The sequence below is a fragment of the Chaetodon trifascialis genome, chromosome 7 (assembly GCF_039877785.1).
Source record: "Chaetodon trifascialis isolate fChaTrf1 chromosome 7, fChaTrf1.hap1, whole genome shotgun sequence".
NCBI lineage: Eukaryota > Metazoa > Chordata > Actinopteri > Chaetodontiformes > Chaetodontidae > Chaetodon > Chaetodon trifascialis.
In genome coordinates, this window is record NC_092062.1 from 31,162,899 (window position 1) to 31,190,202 (window position 27,304).

General features: G+C 45.3%; 1 protein-coding gene across 1 annotated transcript in view; it reads right to left on the reverse strand.

The window, feature by feature from the left end:
• Positions 1-385: 385 nt before the first annotated feature.
• gon4lb (gon-4 like b) overlaps positions 386-27,304 on the reverse strand; it is a 28,261-nt gene continuing 1,342 nt past the window's right edge. The window contains exons 4-30 of the mRNA XM_070966562.1: positions 27,033-27,107; positions 25,148-25,198; positions 24,960-25,004; positions 24,376-24,480; positions 21,791-21,892; positions 20,898-21,044; positions 20,569-20,800; positions 19,850-19,951; positions 19,709-19,749; positions 19,015-19,088; positions 16,677-16,920; positions 16,051-16,137; positions 15,780-15,972; positions 15,103-15,244; positions 12,802-12,952; positions 12,562-12,675; positions 10,907-12,148; positions 9,112-9,355; positions 8,874-9,031; positions 6,355-6,552; positions 2,965-3,108; positions 2,179-2,487; positions 1,960-2,058; positions 1,737-1,863; positions 1,074-1,653; positions 881-983; positions 386-753 (exon numbers count right to left, since the gene is read on the reverse strand). Of these exons, the coding sequence (XP_070822663.1) occupies positions 637-753; positions 881-983; positions 1,074-1,653; positions 1,737-1,863; positions 1,960-2,058; positions 2,179-2,487; positions 2,965-3,108; positions 6,355-6,552; positions 8,874-9,031; positions 9,112-9,355; positions 10,907-12,148; positions 12,562-12,675; positions 12,802-12,952; positions 15,103-15,244; positions 15,780-15,972; positions 16,051-16,137; positions 16,677-16,920; positions 19,015-19,088; positions 19,709-19,749; positions 19,850-19,951; positions 20,569-20,800; positions 20,898-21,044; positions 21,791-21,892; positions 24,376-24,480; positions 24,960-25,004; positions 25,148-25,198; positions 27,033-27,107 (5,226 nt within the window). The 3' untranslated portion in view covers positions 386-636. The remainder of the gene's footprint in view (positions 754-880; positions 984-1,073; positions 1,654-1,736; positions 1,864-1,959; positions 2,059-2,178; positions 2,488-2,964; positions 3,109-6,354; positions 6,553-8,873; positions 9,032-9,111; positions 9,356-10,906; positions 12,149-12,561; positions 12,676-12,801; positions 12,953-15,102; positions 15,245-15,779; positions 15,973-16,050; positions 16,138-16,676; positions 16,921-19,014; positions 19,089-19,708; positions 19,750-19,849; positions 19,952-20,568; positions 20,801-20,897; positions 21,045-21,790; positions 21,893-24,375; positions 24,481-24,959; positions 25,005-25,147; positions 25,199-27,032; positions 27,108-27,304) is intronic.

Here is a 27,304-nt window from a genome sequence, read left to right on the forward strand (position 1 = left end):
AAGTTGTATTTTTTTAGACTGTAGACCAAAATAACATGGATAATAACAATAACTATCCTGTTATAAAAATAACAGGATTACATAGGAAAGAAAAAATGTGCAAAATATATATAGAGATTTTTTTTATTTTGTATTTTGTCTCCTATTATATTCCTGCTACTATTGCTGCTGCCTGTAACACCCTAATTTCCACTACAATACTCCTTTGCCTAAATTTTAGCAGTAATCTATGTTTTTATGTCATTTTATATGTTGTACTAAATTGCTCTGTGTGTTTTTTAGCTATTTTGTGACATTGCTGCACAACCATTTGCCTCTGTGGGAACAAATAAAGATCTACTTGACTTGGTCTAACCTGCTCTGATCCAGGACAACAGACAATCTTGGTTCAAAAATGGTTTTAATGTTAAAAAAAGTTTTTTCAAACAGTAAATAATCAGAATTTTTCTTATTTACAGTTTCTTTCATTTACAGTACAGAACATATCTGTGACATTTAACAAACTTCCACAATAAAAGTCCTGCTAATATCAAACTTTTTTTGCTGCTGAACTAGCAGCTCTTCTGATTCTTAATGCCAATCTGCAGTGCTTTCGATTGATTAATGTCAGTCTGTGGCTCTTCTATTTGGTTAATATCAGTCTCCTTCCTTGTTGCCTGGTGCCGAACCAATTGGCGGAGCCTCGTCTTCAGAACTGGTCTGACGAGCCGCTGTCCGAAACAAACGCATCAGATCCCGAAACCGACGAGATACCTGCAGATACGAGGAAGGGTTACTGACTGTTTACAGCCCTGTCAGTCAGATACATCCAAAACTTTTTTCTCCTTTAAGACAGAATGAAAAATTCAACAATCACAGCCCCGACACAAAAACCAATCACCTCACTGGGAGTCTTGTTGCCGAGCAGAGTAGAGATGGCCTGGAATGTGTGCTGATGGGCTCCTTCCTGCTGACATGTTGTCAAAATGACTCTATCTGCTTCTCTGAAAAACAGCAACAACGGGGCTAAATAAAGATTCAGTACCTCTGCTGCTCCCTAAAGAGGAGGTCAGAGGAGCAGAGGGGAGGTGTACCTGGTCCAGAGGATGACTTTCTCTCCGCTCGCTGTCAGAGAAATGTTCTTTGCACAGACGGGGAGGTCAAGAGGAGGACTGGGCCGAGGAGGAGCAGAAGGAGCAGAGGAAAAGGAGGAGAGGGTGGAGGAGACAGAGGAGGAGGTGCAGACAAATGGAGAGATGGTGGAAGAGGATATGATGGAGGCGGGAGAGGTCGAGGAGAAGGTGATAGATGTGATAGAGGAGGTGCAGACAGAGGGAGAGGAGGAGACCAAGGAGGTAGCTGAGATGGAAGTGATAGAGGAGGTTGCAACAGAGGTATGGGAGATCGTGGAGGAGGTGGAAGGGTTGGAGGAGGCTGTAGAGGGCAAGGTAGAGGAGGGGATACAAGAGGTGATCGGGGTGATGGAGGTAACAGCGGAGGTTGTGGAGGGTCGCAGCGCCTCCTCTCTCCTGCTCCTTTTCACTGCTAGGCTCTGCTCCTTCTCACTGTTCTTCCTCTCCTCTTCATCTTCATCATCATCCTCATCATCCAACTCCTCCTCCTCTTTCTCATCAGTCAGAGGGAACGAGCCTTCCCATGATGCACCGCCTTGGTCTGTTAACAGGAACAATAAAGTTATACAATTAGTAACATACCTGTGTAAATGAAAACCAAGGACAGGTGATCCTGTTACATACCTGGTTGTGGACTGTCGTCGTCCCCCCTCAAGTCCAGGTCTTTGTCACCCGGTTCATCGTGGGTGGAGCTTATCTGAGAGTACAGAGGGTCCAGACTCTTCATGGCTCTGGACATACCCCCTGAGGTCTGGGGGGTGGGGTGGGGTGGGGGGGATGAACAGGTGAGTCAGGCAGGTCAGATGACTGTAAACCTTATTCACTCCTGACGAAAACATGGACAGACCTTGTTGCCATGGCAGCGAGAACATCCTTTCCTCCTGTGCCTGCGGATCTTTGCATCACGACAGAGGCAAGACCAGTCCTTGTCTGACCAATCACAGTCCTTGAAACACATCAAACAGCATTAGAACCCATTAAAGTATAACAGAAGGTAATTAGCCAGACTAGAAGACGTCCACGAGCCAAAGCTAACTAAAGGTACACTTGCTGTGGATTCTCAGACCTTGTAGTTTCTGTGAACATCCATCTTCCTCCTCTGGCGCCGGCTCGTCATTGGTTGGATTTTATGCCCATCCTCTTCCTCTTCGAGCTCTGGGAGTGTGACTTCCTCGAAGCCGCTGGTGGCTTTGCCTCCAGGCACTTGGCCAAGGCCCTCTCCACCATCTGACCCACCCCCACCATCCTCAGGCCAATGAGCTTCTTCAAACTGTCCCGGTCGGGCCAGAGGTGGGCGGAGCTCTTCAAAAAATACCCAAAATTCAGCTTGTAGGTGGGTGTGGCCTTTTAGCAGCATAGCCATCTGAGCTTTTAGCTGAAACACATGAAATAGCCGATTTTACCCTCAATACTCTATGCAGCACATGTTAAGAGTGTGATCATACAAGATGATCAGTGACATCTTATTGGCTCTTAAGTGCTTCACAAAGGCAACTGGACTTGCTTGAGGTTCTAGAAGATGCTTCGCCTCTCATCCAAGAGGCTTCTCCAGAACTGAAGAAGCGTAAACACGAAAGTGAGATCGGATCGTTTATTACTGAGGTGACACATCTGGACACAGATCGTGTTTTAATTCAGGTGTGAGTGTTTCAAAGTATCTTCATCTCCTCTATGATCTGTGTGTTACTGCAGCAGCTCTGCCTGCTGACAAACAATAACAACTGACTTCCTGTTGCTTTTACAACACCTGCATCCACCTGTCCATTTCACCTGTCACTGTTACTGTTTTATCTGGTTTCTGTTCAGTTGTTATTGATACTAACTAAACTGGTACTTTGTACTGCTGCCGTACCTCATGGACGCTGGTTGGACTCAAATCTGGACCGCTCTGCAGAGCCTTGATGATCTTCTGATAATGTGAAGGATTATCTCCAAAACTGATCTCCAGCTGTCGCAAGAACCGACGGCTGCGTTCAAACGCCTGCTGCTCCTCAAACTGCAGAGTTACATTAATGATTTATATTGAAATACACAGAAATATTAAGGGTCATGATGAAAACATCAAGGCTTTCTGATATATGACATCACAGGTAATATGAACTGTTCAGTCTGTGAAACACCTGGGCTGTAAACTGACCTCTGATCAGCTTCATTAGAAACATTCAGACAAGTTTGATTCTTAAAAACATTTTTAGCAGGTTGAACTAGTTAACCGTGGACTGCAGACATGATTTGATAAAAGCTGGTTATAAATAAACGTAGAAATAGGTTGCAACGACTTGCAAATCCTTTTCAAAATATATTAAAATAAGATGTCCATGTGGGAAATTTGCCTAGGTCATCAGTGTCCGCTGCATAAATTCAGTGCAAAACAGTAAATAAAAATAAATAAATAAATAAATAAAAAAACAAAACAAAACAAAAACACACAGCTGATAGCTCAAGTGACTCCTCACTGGCACATTTCAGTGAGCTCTGTTTAAGCGGTCATAACCCTAACCCTACTTCCCTAACCCTGACCCTGACCCTGACCCTGACCCTAACCCTGACCCTGACCCTGACCCTGACCCTGACCCTAACCCTGACCCTGACCCTGACCCTAACCCTGACCCTGACCCTGACCCTGACCCTGACCCTAACCCTGACCCTGACCCTGACCCTGACCCTGACCCTGACCATTCACTCCAGCTCCACCTTTATGCCGTGTCTATCAGAGTAATTTGTGTTGTCATTGATGCCCGCTCTGTTCTGTTCCCTTGGAAGGTCAATTTTATTTATATAGCACATTTAAAAAGAACCAAAGTTGACCTAAGTGCTTTACAGACTTCTAAGCACTGCAAAAAGAAGGTCTTTGCTGCTGCTTTCACTGCTTTTAGCCGTTCCATGTAGGCACATGGAAGAGCAGAGAGGTGCTCTCTTCTTCAGGCATTTCACACAAACATGTGAAAGGGCAGGGAGGTCCCGGAACAGAGCCATACCCCCAAATGTAATGCATGCTGTATTAATAAATATACTTTGACTAAAGTGGCCCTGACTGACCTAATACACTGATCCGTCAGTTGTAGTTGACCATCCACAACAGAAAAAGCCAACACACATAACAGTATCAGTGACAGGAAGGGTAGCTACGGCATGCACATACTTAAGCCGGGGAGGTGTTAAGGTCTTTGATGGATGGGGACAAAGGAACGTTTGAAACGGTGCTGGTGGACTTGGAGAACCCTGTACCATCGGTCCAAGGGGAGGAGCTGAAACTCAGGCTGGAGAACATGAGCTGGGTCTGAGATGACTTTTTGGGCCTGTCTGATTATGGTTTGTTGAAAAATAGACTGAAGCCTGGGATGTTGATGGACTCCCATGATATTCATGGCTGTCTGTATAATCATTAAACAGGAGTCACAGTACTCAAAGCAGGCCTTTGATAGCAGTAAGAGTTCGTCCTTCTTACTTTTTCTTGACCTCACATTGCACAGGATGCATAGATAGTAGAGGCTGAAAGGGCCAAACAGATTCTGGAGGAACACACTGCCATCCAGACGACATATCTTCAGGGACATCCTGCTTATTCTAGCAGGACCATGAAAAGATTCTGCAGTCTTACAGCAGCGTGGCTTAATAGTCAAAGAGTGCAGCTACCAGACTGCTGCTGGCAGTCCAGACCTGTCCCCCTTTGAGACTGTGTGGAGCATTATGAAGCACAAGAGATGACAATGGAGACCCTGGACTGCTGAGCAACTGCAGTCTATTATCAAGAAGAACAGGAAAAAAATTCTCCTTCAAAACCTTCAACATTTGGTGTCCTCAACACAGCTGATGGAGTGCAGAGGTCAACAGACCCTTGAATCAACTGTGCAATAATGTGTTGAGGACACCAAATACCTAGGGCTCTATTTTCAATTCCGCTGCCCGCACGGCGCAAAGTCAGGTCCGCTTCGCTGATGGGGCGTGGCAGCACAGACTTTGGTATTTTCGTGCACTGCGCCGCCGGCGCATCTCCTCCTCCTTCTCATCTCAGTCCCACCCAGCGGCGCAACTCAGAAGGAGGGAGGGGAGACGGCGTGGAGTGGGTTTGACACAGCCAAGTCCAATCACACCACCTCCTCACCTCACTCTTAAGAATGTCGCTGGCCAGGTGCATGGCAAGTTTCCAGGATGACTGAACTGCGCAGGAAAGTGTCCGACGCCCAAACTTCTCCCAGGAGGAAACTGACGTCACTCATGTCTAAATATGAGGTCCTTAGATGGTTAATCCTCTGCCTCCTCCTTCTCCTCGTCCTCGTCCTCCTCAAAGCAATGATGTTCTCCATCTTTGCAGATAATGTTAAGCATTACTATGATAACATTTGTATTTGGAATGAAATGACGTGGGTAACAGAGGACAGTGATCATCACATGTTTTTCATGTGTCTGTCTCTCTGTCTCTCAGTGCTCTGAGACAGATGCAGTATATCTGCTCTGTAGGACGCCACGGCTGTTTCTGTTGGCACAGCGACGTTAACTGATTAGTTTGCATCCCTGTTTCACCTGTGTACATTCGGTCAGGGTGAGTGACCGTTACACGTGCCGAACGCGCTTGCGATGTGGTCAGATGAGAGACGGATCAAAATATATAAATTTAGGTCTGACTGTATGCGCTGACTCAGATAGCTGCATTGAATCGTGGCTGTTGCTAATTATTGATCGCAGTGAAATGCCAGACACTGTGGAAACCTGACTGAGGTGTTGGTGACGTGAGCGCATGACTCCGCTGGTTTATGAAAATCCACTTTGCCAGCGGTGCGCCGCTGGTGCACAGAGTTGACCAGGTCTGGGGTGGCGAGCTTTCAGCGTACTTTGGAACGAAAATCCAAATCCGCCGGCTGATTATGCCGACACCTCCCCCTACTGCGCCGCAACGCCCATCCTGGCGCACCTCTGTGCGCCTCGGTTTACCGAATACCAAATGCACTGTGTGCATGCCTGCGCTGCATGAAAACACCACTGTGCGAGGTGCGCACCCTGCGCTGTGCCGGCGGCGGAATCCAAAATAGAGCCTCCAGTGTTTATTTAGAAAAAAATAAAGTTTATCAGTTTGAACTTTAAATGTCTTGTCTTATCTGCTTTTACTGAATACAGGTTGAAAAGCATTTGCAAATCATTGCACTCTCTTGGTATTTAAGTTTTCCAAACCTTTTGTGAACTGAGGTTGCACACCTGCTGTGATATACCTGTGATCCTACTGTGATACACCTGTTTTGCTCACCAGTCCACATTGTAGCGCCTGCTCAGGGTGCAGGAATGCGGCGAAGTCTCGAAGGAGGTCTGTCCTGTCTCCAAGGATGCGGCGCAGTTTCCTGAACAACAACATCACTTCCTGTCCTTCTCCCACCTGCTCGAACTCATTCAGCAGAGACACAAAGGCTTCCACCTGCCCAGGTACGTCCTGCAGTGCCTCACGCACCTGGAGACACAGAGCAACAGTCACCTACAGATATCTGCTTTAACCTGACCTCACCTGGTACTGTTTTAATGTCTCTGAGGCTGCAGTGATTACTCTTGTCCTTTAAAAAAGCTGCTTAAAGGTGAGGGGTTTCATGTTTCTGAAAAGGGGTCAAAGGTCAAACATGTCAGCTGTCTCATGGTCTCCTAAGGTGGTCAAAAGTTGGCTGCTTCAGGGTCTCCTGGGAAGCCTTAGAGAAAGGGTGAGGAGCTCAGATACAGGACGTGCTCTGGCGAGAACCACTATGCTTTCATGATGCAAGGAGTCATCTGAGGTGGTTCACCTTCTGATCAGGTTCCTCCTGGTCTCCTCCTTGTATAGGAGGAGATCCACAGCACTAACACTGCTCAGACTGCTGTCACTATGGCCAGGCCTTGGATAAGCAGCAGAACGTGGATAGATGGAGAGTCTCGGAAGAAGTTAGAGAAGTTTATCACAATAACGTGAGGCCTGATCTGTTGTAAAGTCCAACATCACGTTGAAGAGAAGACAGAATTAGTTTTTTTTAGGGTTTTAAGGGACAGAACCATTCTGTATTTGTTTAGAACGAAGTTTCTAAAGTAGAAAGGGAGTTACCTTTGACCAAGACATGTCCTTTCACACCCATGTAAAACAAATTTCAAGGACTGCCTTTTTTCACCTACGTAATATTGCAAAAATCAGACATATTTTGTCTCAAAATGATGCAGAAAAACTAGTCCATGCATTCGTAACTTCCAGGCTGGATTATTGCAATTCTTTACTATCAGGCTGCCCAAATTCGTTGCTGAATATTCTCCAGTTACTCCAGAACGCTGCAGCACGTGTTCTGACAAAAACCAGGAAGCGAGATCATATTTCTCCAATACTCGCCGCTCTGCACTGGCTCCCTGTAAAGTTTAGAATAGAGTTTAAAATTCTCCTCCTTACTTACAAAGCCATAAAAGGCCAGGCACCTTCTTATCTTAAAGAGCTCATAGTACCTTATTGCCCTACTCCAACACTGCGTTCCCAGAATGCATTTCTACTTATGGTTCCTAAAGTCTCAAAAAGCAGAACAGGAGTCAGAGCATTTAGCTATCAAGCTCCTCTCCTGTGGAACCATCTTCAGTCTTTGTCCGGGAGGCAGACACTGTCTCTACATTTAAGAGTCGTCTTAAAACTGTCCTCTTTGATAAAGCTTATAGTTAGGGCTGGCTCAGGCTGGTCCTGGACCAGCCCCTAGTTATGCTGCTATAGGATTAGACTGTTGGGGGACATCCAAAGATACACCGAGCTCCTCTGTCCTTCTGTCCCTCTCCATCTGCACGCTCTCATGTCCTACCACGGCGTCTTACTAACTTAGCTCCTTCCCCGGAGTCTCTGTGCTTTGTCGTCTTGCAGGTTCCCATGGACAGTGGCTGAATCTGGATTGTGGATTTCAGCTGCGTCTCCTGCCTTGGCCCTGCCTGACATCCACTGCAACTGCTACTGCTGTTATTACATCCACTGTCACTGTTACTGTGACTGCATGTCTGTCTGTCTGTCTCTGTCTCTGTCTCTGTCTGTCTGTCTGTCTGTCTGTCTGTCTGTCTGTCTGTCTGTCTGTCTGTCTGTCTCTCTCTCTCTCTCTCACCCAACCGGTCAAGGCAGATGGAAGGAAAAGGAAGTTTTTCCTCGCCACTGTCGCCAAGTGCTGCTCATGAGGGAATTGTTGGTTCTCTGTAGATAAAGAGTTTGGTCTGTAGCAGCTCTATATGGAAAGTGTCCTGAGACAACATTTGTTGTGATTTGGCGCTATACACATAAAACTGAATTGAAAGTTTATTATTATTATTTTTCTTCCACAGCGGCTCAAACTGAAGTGAACTGGAATGAATCTCTATTTGTTTAACTAGAATTAAACTAGCTGGAGGGACTTTGCTCTCCACTGCGAAGCCTGAAACCTGCTCACCACTTTCATTTTAGCCAAATAAGCTGCTTCCTTCTGTTGAGTACAAAAGGGCTTGAACCTGGAATCACTGCTTGTGTCTGATATCTTTTTCATTGTGATAATGACAGGTGGAGACAGACAGCAAAGGCAGTAGAGACAGAGGGGATCACATGCAGCAAAGGGCTCAGTCTGGAAGTGAGCCCAGGCTGGCATGGTAAGGAGTCAGCTGTGATTCGTGGTATACCTCTACCAGGTGAGCTACCAAGGCATCCAGATCTGACAGACTTAATGAAACGTTTTGGGAGAGATGCTGAACTGACTTCTGATGATTAAAGCTTTGTAGCTGTCACACAGAAAAGTCAAAGTCATGTTCTGGTTTTTGGTGTCTCACCCTGTTGAGGTAACTCTGGGCGAACGCTGCATCTTTGCTCTCTCTGTGAGGGTCGTTGTCCAGGATGTTTTCATCATACAGCAGTAACAGCTTCGCAGTGTCTTTACTGTGACGCTCCTGACGACTCCTCCTCAGACCACGAAGAGGTCGGCTTCGACCTGCAGAGACAGAGGAGAAAGTCTGAAAATCACTGCGCGGGGGAATTTAAAGCTTTAAATCCATCAGAGACAGATCTGACCTCGGCCTCGTCCAGGACACCTCCCTCCACCTCTGGGTGTCCCCTCTCCTGATGGCATCTCCTCGTCTCTTTCCTCCTTACTGCTCCTCCCTTCTCCCGACTCCTCCCCTTTAGGCCCCTCCTCCTCCTCCTCTTCCTCCTCTTCCTGAGAGCAGGGGGAGGTTGGAGAGTGATCCTCCTCTGAATCTCCATCTGCACAGAGCCGCCGCTCCGCCGCCAGCCATGTCAGCTGCTTCATGGTCTCCTATAGAGGTCAAAGGTCAAACATGTCAGCTTCTTCAGGGTCACCTCAAAAAGCAAAATTTTAAGGGACCCGTTCCAGTCTCTTATAAGGGAATCATTTGTATTCATCATCCCCTTCTATGTCTCCTTTCATATATTCCCGATACTACTGCTGCTGCCTGTAGCACCCCAAAGTTCCCCTATGGGAGATTAATAAAGCGTTATCTTCTTCTCTTTTAAGACAATCGTGAGGTGCTTTAAAAGGAGGAGGAGATATTACAACACACTGTTCGGGACAGGGAAAACGCACTGAACAGTATGAGCGATGTGCAGCTTGGTAAAGAGTATAGATTTGACGTAGCTAGCTAGCCAAACGTTAGCATAAGACTGTCTCATATATTAACGTTAGCTATAGCATTTCTTTGAAATTCCTGTTTTGTTCCTGCTTTCTCCTTTCTTGCTGTCACAGTAAAATTTTCATATTTCTTCATAACGTCATCTGTTTTTAATTTACTTTCAATTAGAAATTTGTGCTTTCCATAGTCGTTCTCATCTTCTGTCCAGTTTGGCTTTTTTCTTTTTGTATTCTCTTTGTTGTTCATTTTTGATAAGCTAGCTGAAACTGACAATAATGCTGTCATGTGACATTAAAGAAAGATGATGCATGTGAAGCATAACCATGGATAACTGAAATGCACACGTGCTGTATTACGACAGTAACTACCATGAATGCCTCAGTTTAAATTCTGATCAGGAGACGAGCCCTCGCCTCAGGGATATATTGTGCATAAGGGACAAACAAAAGGTTGTTTATGCAACCGGCCACAGAACTCTGAACTGGAATTGTTCCGAGTCTGAACAAATTAAAGGGGAAATCTTGTGAGAAGCAGAGGTTGTAACCATGACATCTTGATGACATCATCAGAATGATGACTTACATACAGATGCACTGCTGGGTTTGTCCCAAAAAATCTGATGAGTCAGAACTTTCTTTTAGAGGGCCAGACAAGATCCATTCATTCCTCCTTTTTAGCTTATTAACGACAGAATAAATTTTTGATATTGAAGTAAAATTTGAGTTGCTTTAAGTGGTGAAAGAAGCATTCAGATCCTTTACTTAAGTAAAAGTACTGATACAACACCGTAAAAATAAAAGCAGAAGTCTTGCAATCAAAACATAACTTAAGTCAAAGTATGTGAACATTATACAGTAATGTATAATGGAAGGAAGTGGCTGCTCACTTCCTTCGTGATATGTCTTATAATATATAAAAAAAACACCTGGACATGTTAACAAGGTCAGAAATGTGATTTTCATCAAGAAGTGGGAGGATGTTCCCAGGAAGTGGATGAAAAATTAGAATCTGTACAGTAAGTAGTCACTAAAGCTGTCAGACAAATGTAGTGGAAGAAAAAGTGCAAGATCTGCAGTATAAAGTAGCATAAGAGAGAAACAGTAAAGTACACTGAATTTGTACTTCAGTACAGTACTTGAGTAAATGTCCTTTCTCAACCCAGACCGCTGGCCTCTAACCGTCACCCTGTGACTGATGAACAAGGACTTCCTGCTTACCTGTAACTCCGGAACAGACAGCACCGACTCCTCTGATGCTGATGACATAACTTCCTCCTCGTCTTCATCCTGTGTGAGGTCATCAAAGTCCTCCTCCTCTTCTTCCTCGCCCTGCCGGTCCTGATCTTCATCCTTGTCCTTCTCTCCATCCTCCTCCCTCTCTCCTCCCCTGTCCTCCCTCTGTCCCTCCTCCTCCCTCTCTCCTCCCCTGTCCTCCCTCTGTCCCTCCTCTTCCCTGTCTCCTCCCTGCTCTCCCTCTCCTCCCCCACCCGTTTCCTCCTCTCCACCTCCTCCTGCACCTCCTCCCACTCTGCCCTCTCCGTCCTCTCCACCAGTGTTTTCTCCTCCACTCAAACTGACCACACCCACAGCAGTCCAGTTCTCCCCCTCCTCCTTCTCTCCCGCACAGGACGACAGAGGGCTCAGTGTTGAGGGTGAGGCCGAACTCTCATCCTCTACCTGTTTCCTTCTCTGCACCTCCTCCCCCTCTGCCTTCCTCATCATCTCCACCTGTGTCTTCTCCTCCAGTGGAGGGCATGGTCTTGTGGACATCTGCTCCTTCTTCTCCTGATCTTCTTTTATCGGTCTATCAATCTGTTTTCCTAGAGCATGCTGGGAGGTGATGGTTGCAGGTGTAGCTGTTGGCGTCAACATCATCTGTAGGAGAAAGTACCCTGGCTTCACAGCGGCAGCTGAGCAAGGCATTATGGGATCTGCAGACTCGGAGTTGGTCAGGGCGGGGAGGGGGAGGAGAAGGGGGACAGGGCTGTGGTCTTGTTGCCTAGAAACGCTCTGCTGTGTCCTCTGGCCAATAGGAAGATAGGACTGAATGATGTCAGCACAGATGGAGTGGGCGGGGACTGTATGACTGTCATTACTTCTGAAACAGTGGGGGGAGTCAGACAGTAAGGTGGCACCTGCAGGGGGAAGGGACAGGTAGCTGAATGGCTGCATATCTACCTGTCTCTCTACCCGTCTGTTTGTTAGTCTCTTTGCTTGTCTTGCCATCTGCCTGCCACCCATGGAGTCCACCTGTCTGTCCACTTTTTTGTCTGCTGGGGCTTTGGCAAGCGGAAGCAGGGATGCATTGTGGGCCAAGGTGATGAGGCGTTTGCGAGGGGGGGGTGGGGGGCGGGACTTGTTGAGCCAGTAGGGGTGGAGCCTTAGAGTGCAGCCTGGGGGGAGGGAGGGGGGGTAACAGTTGGAGTTTAGTCGGGTCTTCTGGATGATCAGCTGACTGTTCTGCAGGTGAGAACCATCAGAGAAGCAGTGTCACTACAGCTGCTGTCCGAACCAAATATTAGTAACAGACACCAAACACATTTTACGGTGACAGAAACATGAACACATACTGTTACTGATTCCAGGTCTGTACATGGCCTTAGCAGATACTGTTACTATGGTTACCATGCACGAAGCATCAGATGTTGTATCCTGGGAACATTCTACCAAAATATCTTCTGACTGGAAGTTAACAAACTAGAGGAATGCAAGCACTTGAGTATTTATTCTGATTAATATTCAGTTTATGTTGATATACTCCTGGAATTTAAAATCCAAAAAATCAGAGTGACTTCAGTTTGTACTCTCAGCACCAGCTGCCAGGCTTCACGGTGATCTGGATGTGAGTGTAGGCCTGGTTTGGTCTGTCACACCTTGAGCCAGTTTGGCATATCAGAAGTGTTTCTGTCCACTGGGGGGCACTGGTCTGACTGAACTCTGGTGCAGGCGAGCGGCAGTGGGGGGACAACTCCCTCCATCAGGAACCTCTGAAAACATGACAAGAAGACAGTTAAATTGTACCTGTGCAACCTTCACCTGTTGAACTACAGAGATGTTTCTGACAGATGATAGTCCTGATGATAGTGCGTGAGATGACGTCACAGTGAGGTCACCTTGATGACATTGTTGGGTGGTGCTCTCGGTCCACTCATCTCTCTGATGTGTTTCCTGAAGTTCCATCGAGTCTTACAGAGCAGGTAGGAGCTGATCAGCTGATCCGGCTGCAGCGTTCCCTCAAAGTGCTTGAGACCCAGAATGATCAAACTGCACAAAGGCATCATGGGAGATTATTACCATCTGCCTGCACGGACGCATCATGGGAAATATTAATACCGGAGTCAGCTATGGATTCATTATGTGAACTAGATACTGGACACAAACATGGAATTGACACACTTAAATAAAAATTGCTCATCAAGCAAATAAACCAAAGCAAATGGCAGCTGTTAGCAGGTGGAAGCGTCCTGTCAACAGTTTCACACACGTCCCTTTTATAACGGTCTATGAGGAAAACCGTTTTTAGGCTGCAGGGGTTTTTTTGGGTGGAGTACCACACATGGCCACTGAAGCAAACTCATGGTGCATAAAGAACAAAAGCAACAAGTTCGTCATTTCAGACGTCTGGAGTATCTGAGAAACTCAGAAGGATCTTTGGCAAACAGCACATCCCTGCTTTTCTCAAAGCCAGCGACACACTAAGACTGAAACTGTTCCAGCTGAAAGACCAAACACAAGAGAAGCAGCGTGTGCATGCAGTTCAATGCAGTGAGGAATGCACAGACTTGAATGTCAGGAAACAAAACAACCATTAAACAAATGCATGGCTCAACACAGGAGGACCACCTCAGGGCAAGACTAAGCAGTTCACTTCCCCCTGAGAGACAGAGGACACTCATTGGAGGACAACAATGTAGGGCTGGGTGATAAAATGATATATATATGATATATATATCTTGCGATATGTAATCAATATCAATAAAAAATGCGTTCGATAAAACATTCGATAATTTTTTTCTTCGTCAGAAGAAACCAGAAGTTATGTAGCAAGGTTGGTTGCATGAACAAAGGACTCGAGGTAACCGAGCAACATAAGGAGTTATCACTGATCAGTGGGAGTGACATGCTAACAAGCCAATCATGTAACAGTATCAAGTTCGGTTGCGCCATCTCGTCTCGTGTTTGATTCTTTGCGACGAGTGAGATGAGGAATAGAAAGAGCTGCAGCGAGCGAAGAAACTGTCGATAAAACAGGGAAAGTCAGCTCAGTATGGAGTTTTTTGGATTTTATAAGTCGGACTGTAGTCAGACCAATGTGGTCTGTAACTTATGCAAGACTGTCGTCCCCACCAAGACCAGTAACACCACAAACTTGTTTAACCAGCTTAGCCGCGCTCACTCTTTGGAGCGCAGCCGTATTCGCCAACGTCCAACAACATCTACAACCGCACCACCGCACAAGCAGCAGACCACTCAAGTGGTCTCAATGACCACGATAATGACCCCACAGAGCTTAAATACCTGGGACTTCCCACCAGTTAGTTAGAACCAAAGAAGCCATTTGAATCAAGCTTCTACAACTAAATCCTGCTGCCCTTGATTGGAATCTCATTGGTTAATCTTTTCTCAGTCTCCAAATTGCTCTCCTCCCTTAGACAGAGCAGATGGGTGGCAGGGTGGACGGTGGACACACTGTTGCCTCACAGCTAGAGGGTCCCGGGTTCGACTCCCGCTGTGGGCGTGTCCTCCACCATGCCTTTGGTGCCTGCTGCTCGAGGAAAAATGCCTTTCTGTGTGGAGTTTGCAAGTTCTCCCTGTGTTCACCTGGAGTATCCTCCTTAAAAAAACCCCCCACTAAAAACCATGCAAGAAGATCACCACCTGACCAATGATGACAAAGGAAACTGGGTCCCCTGGCGCCAGTCGGATGGCAGCACACTGCTCCTGGTCTGCCGTGGAGGAAGGACGACCAGGATGGGTCAAATGCGGAGGACAAATTTCACCAATTGCATGCCGTATGCAGCGTGTATGTGTTGTGTAACTAAGAAAGGGGTCCCTCTGATTGTTCTTCAGATATCTGAACTTTGTGTGGGTTTATTCAGGTTGATTTTAAAACCAAGGCGGCACAGAAGGCTCAGAAGTTTTTTTTGTATGTTTGAACAGCCAAAGCAGCAGGAAGCGTCTGAGCAACAACAGATAACATGCCGCATTTTCCCATACTTTTGATGAAGAAAAGGCGCTACAACCTTAAAACATATTATCAATGTAAATATTAGGAAATGAAAGCTGACATTGTGATGTCTTGTTTCATACACATCTTTTCAATCTCAAATCCATATGTCTTTAGTAGTTTAGAAAAAATCAAAAACTTTGGGGAAACCACTGTATGTGTTTTTTATGTGTTAATGTATATATACCCATCCTCTCCTGGGGTGTAAACACTCCGGTGATATCGGGTATGGTCCAGGCTGCAGACAGGAAGTAGTTCTGGGTAAAGGAAGACTGGTCGGGTTGCAAACAGCCAGGCGGTGTCAGCGGGCAAGAGAGGGAAGGCATGGCCTAAACAGAACCAGAATCATGGTAAGAGATGGAAAAACTAGTGACTAACCACACCAAGATGTGCCAGCTGTGTTTGTAGAAGTTTTTAAAACTGGAGATTTTTGTTGTATCTGAGCTAATAAGAGGTGAAATGAGAGTTTGCTGAAGAAGACTGACACAGAATGTCTCCCCTCAGCTGGATTCTTCTTCATGTGTTCTGTGTGAAGAAGCAGCAGCAGCAGCAGAGGCCATTTCTCTTCCTCCCAACCCAAACAGTCACAGCACTTCTCTGCTGCACTGTCCCAACAGGAGGATCGACATCACTGCGTGAATGTGTGTGTGTGTGTGTGTGCAGACGTACCTTTGTGTATACTGTGTGGTTGTACAGATTATGAGTGTGGTAATACAGATTATGTGTTTCTGTAACCTGTGTGCTTTTGCTTAAATGTGTGTGTTTGTAGATCATGTGTTTATGTAAACGTGAGTGTTTGTTTGACCAAACTTGATAAGAAATACAAAGACATATTGACGGAGTAAGAGATTTTTCCCTCCTTACTGTTAGTCACAGGAGTCATCTTGGGGAGCCAGCGTCTAGGAGTAGTAGGAGTAGGAGTAGGAGGAGCAGGTGGAGGCTCTGCTCTCATCTCCACCTCTTGCAGGACATCCAGAGCCCCCTGCAGGTTACACACTCTGAAGCTGCTGGGGAGAAAAACCTGCTCCTGACGGCTGGCGAACTGCTGCAGCTCTTCCTGGAGGAAGAAGACATTTGTCTCCATTGTTGTTTACTGACTGACCAGGTGTGTTTGTGACAATGTTCACTGACTGACCAGGTAGTGTTTAGTGATGCAGGCTTCATGGTTCAAGGCATCTATACGGCGACAGAGCAGGTGAACTTGAGTCAGAAGCTGTACATGCTGAAAGACAGAAACATTTCAGTCACACAAATTGTGCAGTTTTTTTTATTGGTCTGAAACTCCAATAAATAGCAGGATTTTGTCTCTAAGGCTGAGTACAGGCACCCTGCCAAAGAAACTCATTTCAGCTGCTTGGAACCACCGTCTCAATCTTTCAGTCACTACTGGAAGACCAGAACCACACCTGAGAACTGGAACATAGATGGATGACGCCCTCCTGACCTAAACAGTCAAGTATAGCATCTTGTTAATTGATGAAAACAAACTATTAACACTTACATATTTGAAAGCTTCTTAGTTTACTGCCTTTTCCTGCCTAAAACTTTTGCACAGTAATGTAAATACAATTGTATTGAACTGAATTGAGACTAAAATAAATATGGGATTGACCAGACCAAGATCTTGGTACAACATGTGATGGGGGTGTCCCTAGATCCCACCCTTGAACAGAAGCCAGATGGAAGGAGAGTGATGTCAGACTGAGAGATGGAGTAGAAACAACGTAGCTGTTCAGTGCGAGGCAGGCTTTTCTGACATACCTGCTGTATCTGCTGCTGTAACTGCAGTTTCTGGGTGTAGTCCAGTTGGAGGGTGGGGAAGACCTGGCTAGGCACTACTAATACGGAAGTGATAGTGTTGGGTTGTGGGCTGGGGGTGTCCGTTATGTTGTCACGGGGATGATTGGTTGTGTCCTGCAGGGCTCTCCTCTGCTGCAGAGCTTCGTACTGTTTTCGGATCGTCCGCCGTCTCTCTGTTAACATGCCAGCTAATGGTGCCTCGAAACTACAAACAATAAAAAGGGACACAACTACTTTAACAGAAAAAGAAAACAAGACCAGTCCCAGTGTTGCCAGGTGGGAAATGTAGGATTATCGTACCAGAGACATAAAATGATCGTATTTTGAGGGAAATTATCGTACACCCGTCATAATCAAACTAAACAAGTCTATTGATGCGCTATAGTCACTCTAGTGTTGAATAGTGTCTAACAGGCACTCATGGCTTTGCGTCAGTACGGAACGGATCAGACCAGGTCGGCTCTGTTTCTTCTTCTTTTCTTTTTTTTTCATTTCCTCACTCATGGGGCGGGCGCAGCGGACTATTCAGCCAATCATTACCGTTGTTCTGAGGCAAGCTCACATTTAGAAAAGCACGATTGGCTTGAAACTTGTCATATGGAAAGAGATGCCTTCAGGGTTCACAAAAAAAATCCGACAGACAGTTGCGACAGGCTGATTACAAGCGATTACAACCACCAAAAGAGCTCGGTCTGTACCAGCTCTATATGGAAAGTGTCCTGAGACAACTTCTGTTGTGATTTGGCGCTATACAAATAAAATTGAAGTGAACTTTCACGGAATGGTCAAATTATCGTATATTTGGCCTTTTTTGGGATTATTGATTGTACATCGTACAGAGGGCAAAATTATCGTACAAATACGATAATTATCGTACAAATACGATAATTATCGTACACCTGGCAACACTGACCAGTCCAGTGTTAAGTTCTATTCGGTTCTCTCCCATCTATCAGTGCAACTGCAACACACCTTTTTCCCAACACAGGCCCTGCCTCCATGAGGGGCGTGGCCTATGAAGTCACACCAGAGGACAGTGGCACGTGGTTTGCTTTCATAGACCTAAGATAACTAACCCAACCCAAACAGTCACTGTCCCAACAGGAGGACCAACATCACTGTCTGCATGTGTTTATACACACACATATACACACACGAGTGTGTTTCTGTAGATGAACCTTTGTGTGGAACGTGTGGTCGTGTAGATTGTGTGTGGTTGTGTAAATGCATGTGTTTTTATGCTTCATGGATGACTGTTTTGAAACCTTCAGTTGATCATTGCCATCTTGTCTTCTGGAGCCAGAAGTGACCATACTTGGATGAGAGGGTGGAGCAGGGGAGAACAAACACTGCTGAGTCTCTATCCCGACTGGATGTGACTGAGAACCAGAGGACACCCCGAGGTAGTGACTTGTCAATCACAAGGTTGCCCTGAAGCACGCCATTGCATTGTCTATTTTACTCTAAATGGGACCATAGTTTACAAAAGGAACATTATGCTCTACTGAAGAAGACTTGAAACTAGTGATTAAGACCATGGACTGATTAGGAAAGTGTTTACTGTGGTAATAAGTCATATGAGAAGTAGGGTCACTTTCTAATAAATTTAAATGCAATCTGACTTCTTTTTCAGCCAGTGGAGTCGCCCTCTGCTGGCTAATAAAAAGAATGCTGGCCTCACTTTTCAGACCAGGGTGTGCCATCCACTTTCCATACAGCAGATAGTGTAGATATGTTTGTGTAGATGTGGGTTTGTGTAGACACATATGACTGTCAAGATTGTGTTTATGCAGATACATGTTTGTTTAGATGTGTGTGTTTGTGTAGATGTAGATGAAGAGTGCGAGCAGAGCAGTAGGAGAGTTCTTTTCATACGTGCTTATAGCTGTAGTTGGAAAACGTACTTCGTTGTGTGTTTCAGTTGTGAAGGTGGAACGTTTTTTTAGAGGAGGCTGTGACCGCCCTCTCTGCCCTGTCTGCTTGTTACTCGGCTTGTGTGGCTGCTTTCTTTGAGGGTGCTGGAGGTGGTCATGACAGAGGGTCTTCAGTGATAATGAGAACCCCTGAGTCCTGTGTGCCAGTGTTGTTTTAAAAACCATTCTGGACCTCAGTTGCAGCTCTCCTGGTTTCCACTCTGTTTTGTTTTGTGGTATTTTGTTTGTCTTTATCTTAATTTCCTTTTAGTTGCTTAAAATATTTTTTTGTTATTGCTCATTGCCCAGCCTTTAGCTAGATTGTGACAGTGTAGATGTGTTTATCCTACATCAGGATGCAGTGAACACACACTGCGCAGGTTTACCGTAAAGTCTGGGGGACATTGAATTTGGGTCCTGTCTGTGACGGGGCCTCCTCCTCCTGTTCCTCCTCCTGCAGCTGTACAGTGAACAGATGTCAGTGTCACATGAAATGACCTCTTTGAAGACCTTTGTGAAGTTTTAAAAGTGATGGAACAAAAAAGTTTCAATTTGTGCTTGAAAGGTATCTGCTGAGAGTAAAACTACTTGCAATGAAATAACGAAATAAGACTCTGATTTCAATTTGTTTGATGTCTCAGCTTCTCATTTGGTCTGTCCTTTAAGACCTTTCAGCTTGATCTGAACCAAAATTCCGGATACGAAACCTCCCCCGTACCACGGTCTGAAACAAAACACCAAACTTTGGTCTTATGAAAACAGGTGGTCTAGTTCCAGGTCAAACTGAGCCATGGTTCGGTTAGGTTCTAATGTGAAAACATTTTCTGGATGGGTTGAACTTTCAGACCAATTACAGTGTGGGAGTGCACTGGGGAGAGGAGACCAAACGTTTGAGTAGTCCGTTTAACTCCAACACACAAAATGTGACGTGCTGTTTTTACAGAACTACAACGACTGTATGGCAACAGCCAGCTAAATAAAACTGTGGTAAACAACAGAAGCTGTCAGACATGCATGTAAACATCCTCTATGAGGAGACATCAACTGGAAAAACAGCAGATAAAAATCAACTCAACTCACTGTATCAAAGAGCTCGTCCAGCAGCTCATTCACTTCCTTCTCTGAAAGAAAAAGGAGTGTCAATACTGAGGGAGGACAGGAAGAAGTCTGAGGTCCCAGAAAAGCTTAAGACCTCGACCAATGACAGTCCACAACACCTACTGGTGATCTGGACAGCCCGGTCCGTCCTGTAGTCCTCCAGGTCTGGCTCATCCAGGTCATCCAGGAAGTTGTACTCTGGATCGTCATCGTCATCAGCTTCCTCTGAGAAAACAAACAGGCTCAGTCAGCGGAAAGAGAGGTAAACAAGAAAAACAACGGTCTTCCTGCTTGTTAGCACTTCCTTTTAGTTAATATATCAAAGACTGCTGTAGACCTGCTTTCAGTCTCAGTCATTTGGCTGACAGAGCAAACACCAGAGCTGGAAGGAAATATCAGACGACCCTTGAAACCAAGAAACTGGACAATCAGTCAGTTTGATCAAAACCTGATCAGATGTGGGTTAGCTGTTCAGAAAGAAACACTGTTTCTGCATATTTTAAGCCTCAGGAGGAATAAATGCTGATTTTCATCACACAGTTAAAGCACTGAGAGCATACCGTAGCTTGAGTTCTGTGCTGTCAACTCAAACCAAAAGGCTCCACTTCAGTTTAGCTGGTGTGTATTACAATTTTAGCCATGACTGGTTCAAACGTATGAAAGAGCGGGAGTTGCTGATAGGTAGCAAAGTTTTTTTGATTTGGATATCAGTGTTTTTATGTGAAAAAGAAGACACTAACAGAACAGTAAGGCAGAGCAAGTATAAAGTTAAACGCTGTCTCACTACATGCAGATTGAATGTGTTATATTTCCAACGTGCTGCTGTCAGCCTGACGTCTGACCTTCATTGTCGGAGGCCATGAGACCCTGCAGCCACCTCGTCCAATTACGGTCCTCCTCCTGCTGGGCAGCGCTCTGCTCATACATGTCAGCTGTAATGTCAGGGGCCAGAAGCTCTGCCTCCAACTGACCCAGAGGAACGTTAACCAGACGAAGTTTGGAGCGTGTGCGATACGCCAAACAGCCGGAGGCTTCATCACCAGCACCATCATCATCAGCTTTTCTGTCCAGACACTGAGAAACAGAGAGAGAGCGACAGACAGGTACACATGAGATGGATAGTCAATCAGACACTCAGATACAGAGAGGTAGGGAAATGCCTGGGGGGTACCTGGTTATAGGTGTACGCAGAGCTGCAGTCCAACTCTTCTTCCACAGCATTCAGTCTCTCCAGGAAGGAAGACTCAGGAGCAGTGAGGAGATGCTGAGCAGTGCAGGGGGAGGTCATCACCTGTTCCTTCAGGTGCGTTCGAGATCTCTAAAAAAAGAAAAAAAAACAAAAAACAAGTCAGAGGTCACAGGTTAGGGCATCTGTATGGCTTTGAGGTCAGAGTAGCATTCCTGCTGCAACAAGGTTTTGTTTCATCTTCTGCACAGCTTCATATGCTAATAAGTGGGATTCACAAGCACAGCATTTGCCTGACCAATTTCATTGAATTGCTAATTTTTCCTTGATGTTTGTCCTTTGACCATGGGTAAGAAGGGCTATCAAGATAAACTGCTTCTTTTTCTGTTTTAACGGTTATAAATGTTGTATTCTTGATTTTATGCATTCTATGTGACTATTTTTGATTCAATTTTCTTAGTTGTTCATTAGGAGAGGGATTTATTCTCCATTTTCGGATCATTTTTTTTTATCTCTGTATGTCCTTCCTATGTTTCCTTACTTGGGCCATGTGATTTGTTTGTTCTGACATGTGATGGGGGGTCTGCACAGGGTGTTTCCTTTTGAAAAACCGATTCTCTAAACTGTTGCTGTGTCTGACTTCCCAGTCAGCTTGATCTGCTCTCTGCATCTTTACGCAGCGTCTGTCTAAAATAGACTGAGCATGTATTTTCAGCCACTTCTGGGACACTCCTACGCTTTTGGTGGAATGACAAGCCTTGTTTGGAACAACTGCAAGCAACTCTGGCAGCCAGATGGAACAGGATGCCGACATGGCCAGAAGATTCTGCAGGTACGGGTCAGAGGTCAGGGTACACGTATGAGGGAGGTCAGAGTACCTGTAGGGGTTCATCGTGTCCTTGTTGTGCCGAAGGTATGGGCTGAGAGCCCTGATGCATTCTGGGGGGTGAAGCCAAGCTGTCTGCATCACTGAGGAATGTCTGTGAGCACACACACACACACACACACACACACACACACACACACACACACACACACACACACACACACACACACACACACACACACACACACACACACACACACACAAAGAGCTCTTAGTCTGCCATTGTGTCTGTTCTGACTCTGGATTAAAAGAAGTTTCCTCTCTTCACCTCAGCTGGAGACTCATGAAAATGCAGGGTTACCTTAACTCTCTGCAGAGAGCCAAATGTGGGACGTGTGCCAAAGTTAGTTTGTGAAGATGAGCTTGTAGTGACGAAAAAGGCAACGCTCAAACATCAAACATATGCCCTTTTAACATAATCAGTTACATTTATATCAGCTCACAAAAGCACCATAAAAACTACCTCCCACATTTGTGCGTTGCATATCAAAACTAGTAACTCATTATGCGGAACAGCTTGAAGAAAAACCGCGTCAGACGTCCTCTACAGTATACAAACACCACAAATCTCACACACAATACAATAGTTGACAAGACTACTAACAGATGCCAAATTGGAAAAAAATCATGGATTTTAGCACCACTGGAAGGAATCTGGGAGTTTGACTTTGAGCTGTGTTTCCAGGATAGGTCCTTCAACTCCCATGTAAAACAAATGTCAATGACTTCCTTTTTTCACCCATGTAACTCTCAGGCACAAAAATCCAGCACATCCTGCTTTAAAAATGATGTAGAAAAACTTTGCCATGTATTTGTTACTTCCAGGCTGAATTATTGCAATCCTTTAGCATCAGGCTGCACCAATAACTCTGTAACTACTCTCCAGTTGATCCAGAACACTGCAGCACAAGTTCTGACAAAAACGAGGGAAAGAGATCATATTTCTCTCATATTAGCCGCTCTGCATTGGCTCCCTGTTTTATTTATTTGCCCATAGGTAAAATCCCTGTAAAATCCAGAATAGAACTCAAAATCCTTCTCCTTTCATTCAAAGCCCTTCAAGGACAGACACCTTCATGTCTTATAGAGCGCATAGTATCCTATTACCCAACTGGAACCCTGCGTTCCCAGAATGCATTTCTACTTATGGTTCCTAAAGGCTCCAAAAGCAGAACGGGAGCCAGAGCATTCAGCTGTCAAGCTCCCGCCTGTGGAACCATCTTCCAGTGTTTGTCCGGGAGGCAGACACTGTCTCTGCACTTAAGAGTTGGCTTTTGATAAAGTTTATAGTTAGGGCTGGCTCAGGCTGGCCTTGGAGCAAATTCTGCTTATGCCGGTATATAAAAGCGTCTGCCAAATGACAAATTGTATAGGATTTGATTGTCAGGAGACTTTCCAGGACACCTAGATTCTCTATGCTCTCCTTTTTCATTTGTATGTTCCATCTCGTACTAAGGCACGTTACTTAGCTTACTTAGCAACTTTAACATGACCTTCATATCAACAGCTGCAAGCCAGTAAAACACAGAACCACAGCAGGGAAACGCAGCCATAAGTAAGGATACTGAAGGGACGGATAGATGGACGAGGAGACAGAAAGCTTGAATCTGACTCACGTTACTTCAACTTTGCTCACAGCCAATCACTTTGCTGCCGTCTTTACTGATACGGTTTCGACCATCAGCAACCATTCCTCTGAGCCTGACCAACTCATTAGGACAGCAGCAGCTAACAAAGCCTCACTCTCCTCATTTTCTATGTCACAGAGGAGCAAGTCTCCAACCTTCTGCTACTCTCGCCCCACCACCTGTCCACTGGACCCTATACCCTCCGACCTGCTGTAGGTCATCTTGCCCACACTTATCCCTGCTGTCACCCACTTGATCAACTCCTCACTTACAACAGGTGTGTTCCCCACTGCTTTTAGACAAGGCTGAGTAAGCCCACTGCTGAACCTACACTCGACCCAGCTCAGGTTGAAAATTACAGGTCGGTTTCACTCCTCTCTTTCTTTTCCAAGACTCTTGAGTGCATAGTCTCTAATCAAGTCTCTGAATTCCTTTCTGATAACAACCTGCCTGATGCTAGCCAATCCGGTTTCAAACACAGACACTCTATGGAGACTGCACTCTAATCTGTAGTGGAAATGGCACGATCAGCTGGAGCTACTGGTCAGTCCTCTGTTCTACTTCTGCTTGACGTATCGGCTGCCTTTGACACGGTTAACCACCAAATCCTCCTCTCCACACTCGCTGAGCTCGACTTGTCCGGATCTGCTGTCCGCTGGTTTGAGTCCTACCTTTCAGAGAGATCCTTTGCAGAATGTGGCGGCTCGCCTGGTCTTCAACCAGCCTAAACAAGCACACGTCACTCTGCTGTTCATACCCCTCCGCTGGCTCCCAGCTGCTCTGCATTAAGTGTAAGTCCTTGATGCTCGCCTCCAAAACTGCCACCAAAACTAGTTCTTGTTCACTAAGCAGTCTTTACTTGTACTGTTTAATGATAAAACTGTTTGACTCTATCAGTTACAGTGACTGTGCCATTAATGTGATTGGAAAAGGTTAAACAATCACTCACCTCTTCAGCCGTGTCTTCCTCCTCCTCCTCTTCCTCATCAGGACAATACTCTTCATCTGATGAGTCTTCATCGTCCTCAAGGTCAATATCAACAAACTGAGGAGGCTGAGGGTTAGACAGAGACAGTCAGAGAGAGAGACAGACAGACAGCCAGACAGAGACAAAAAGAGAGAGAGAGAGAGAGAGAGAGAGACAGACAGACAGACAGACAGACAGACAGACAGACAGACAGAGACAAAAAGAGAGAGAGAGAGAGAGAGAGAGAGAGAGAGAGAGAGAGAGAGAGACAGACAGACAGACAGACAGACAGACAGACGGTTCACTCTGTATAGAGTCAGTGAGCACAGCCTGGCTATCAAGAGTGGATGGCCGAGACAAACATGGCTTCCAACAGAAGACAGACTGGAGCTGCTGCCACAAAGTGAGGCGGAAACCCAGCAGCACTTTTTAACCTCCTAACAACTGAAGCAGGACATCAGAGACACAGACTGCCCACAGATTACAGCCAACAGCCAAAAAGAGACAGAGAGACAGAGAGAGACAGAGACAGGAATCATCCTGCAGACTGAGATGAGACCGGTTACCTTGATTGTGGCTGTGTTCACTGCTGACAGACTCCATTTCAGTGGCTGTAAGCAGGCAGGCAGGCAGGCAGGCAGGCAGGCAGGCAGGCAGGCAGGCAGACAGACAGACAGACAGACAGACAGATTAAAAAGACTCGTTTTGATCTCCACGTAAAGTATCAGAGATAACTGTTGGAAGGGAAGTTCACCTTTTCCTGCTGGAAGGCCTGTTTCAGTCTGGACCGAGTCATCTTTGGCTCCTGATGGAAAACAGAACGTAGATTCAAACACAGACAGACAGACAGACAGACAGACAGACAGACAGACAGACAGACAGACAGACAGACAGACAGACAGGCAGGCAGGCAGGCAGGCAGAAAGAGATGTTGAACTCTCCCTCACAGAATGTCCTTCATCACATGTCAAAACTGACTCCTGATCACTTGTGGTCAGCCCCAGCAGACATCCCTCTCTCCCCTCCAAACCACACTGGCTCCCCCTGTGGTCAGGAGGGCCTAACACCACTTCCTTGGATGGATGTAACATAACGGTAATTTATTCCTCCAGATTACTGTCTCCTACTGTTTATTCTATTGACACTATCATGTCCAATTGTAATAACACAATGGACAGCAACAGACCACTTCTAGGAAGTGTGAATGTGAACGTCCAACACACCTTTAAATCCATTAAATCTATCTGTACTAATTACCCTAACCCTGCCGAAGTTCACCACCAGTGTCTAACACCACTGTAAACACATTTTAATGATGTGTCAAGGATGTCAGCACCACACAATTTTTTAACCTTGTGTCAAATAGTAAGCATAATCTGAAAATACTGTTGAATCAGTAACATTGTTACCATCAGTAACACTGTCTCCGTTTCACCACCTGCCGTTCCTATTTCTTTGATGATGAATGCAACAATCCTTTGTTGGTCAGATTAAAGCAAACATAATTTCCTCCTGCTCGTCACAGCACCTTCCACTTCACAGCAAACGATCCAGGAGAATTTTTGTCCAATCTCATTACCAGACTTCACAAATCTGGTCAGTTCAATGATAACGCCCACTAGTCCAGTTGAAACTGTCTCTACGTCTTTACTAAAAACTGTTTCTAACGGTCTGTGTGTTCTCTATAATCATCTTACAGCTGGCTTAGAAGAACAACATTTTTGACAAGTTTCAATCTGGTTTCCAGCAGCTGTTTTCGACAGAAAGCTCTGCTCAGAGTTTCAAATGATCTTTCATTGCAGGACGAAGCAGGAGAATGTCCTGTATCGATACTATTAGATGTCAATGCTGCTTTAGATACTGTGGACTAAAGTGTTCAAAACTGGCCAAAATGACGTTGAAATATTTCCTTAAAAAAAAGAAAACAAAAAGAAAAACAAAAAAACCCACACATAGGTTTGAACCATTCGAAAAACTATTTTTGCACATTGCGTCCATGAGAGGGAAAACCAACCCAACAATACTACACGTGTCTTTTTTCAGGTTAACTGGATTTTAGAGCTACACACCTGCACCTTACGACATAAAGACATAAAATAAAGTCCTCTACCATTTTGTTGAATTATGCCCTCATTTCAGCTCAACTGACATTTCCATTTTCAATCAATGAAAGTGACCGTTGTGTGTGCAGCTGTGCAGGTCCAGGCGTCCTGAAAGACTTCAGTGTCCCGGAGAAACGAGAGGAATGCCGCTCACATATCACATCCAGTCACATACAGTACGGACAATAGAAACTGGTTTGGAGACTCCTGCCTGTCATGCAGTACTGTAAAGTCAGCGGCTGATCCTCTGTCATTCTGTTTTAAGCTTTTCCCCAATGTTCTGTCTTTACCCAGTGCAGCTGGCACTGTACTTCCTTTGTCTTTGGCTGATAATCAGCAATTTTAAAGCTATCTCCTACCATGGTTACGCAGACAATTTTAACTGTACATTTTTGAAACCAGAATTACAATAAGACATTTTTCAGGAAGTTTCCCCAACAGACAACAGAAAGTAATGTAGTTCAATTTGTCAAGAACTATTTTAAAATGTGAAGATGCTTCCTGCAGGTGTAGGACAAAGTCAGCATGGACACTCACAAACATCGGCAGGTCCTGAGTTTCTCTGATGGCAGCTTTCATCATGGCCACCACATGCTCATGGGTAATCACCTCCTGACATGGGACACAAAAACACGTTAAACACAGCATGTATAGTGCGATAAACAGGTTCTTTACATGTGTACAGTGACAGACAGGTATGTAAGATGTATGTAATAATCACATTGTGTATGTATTCATATTAAAAACCAGTCTATATCTAACATGCAGTTGAAGCTATGTATCTAAATTGGATGCAACACGTTTTATGT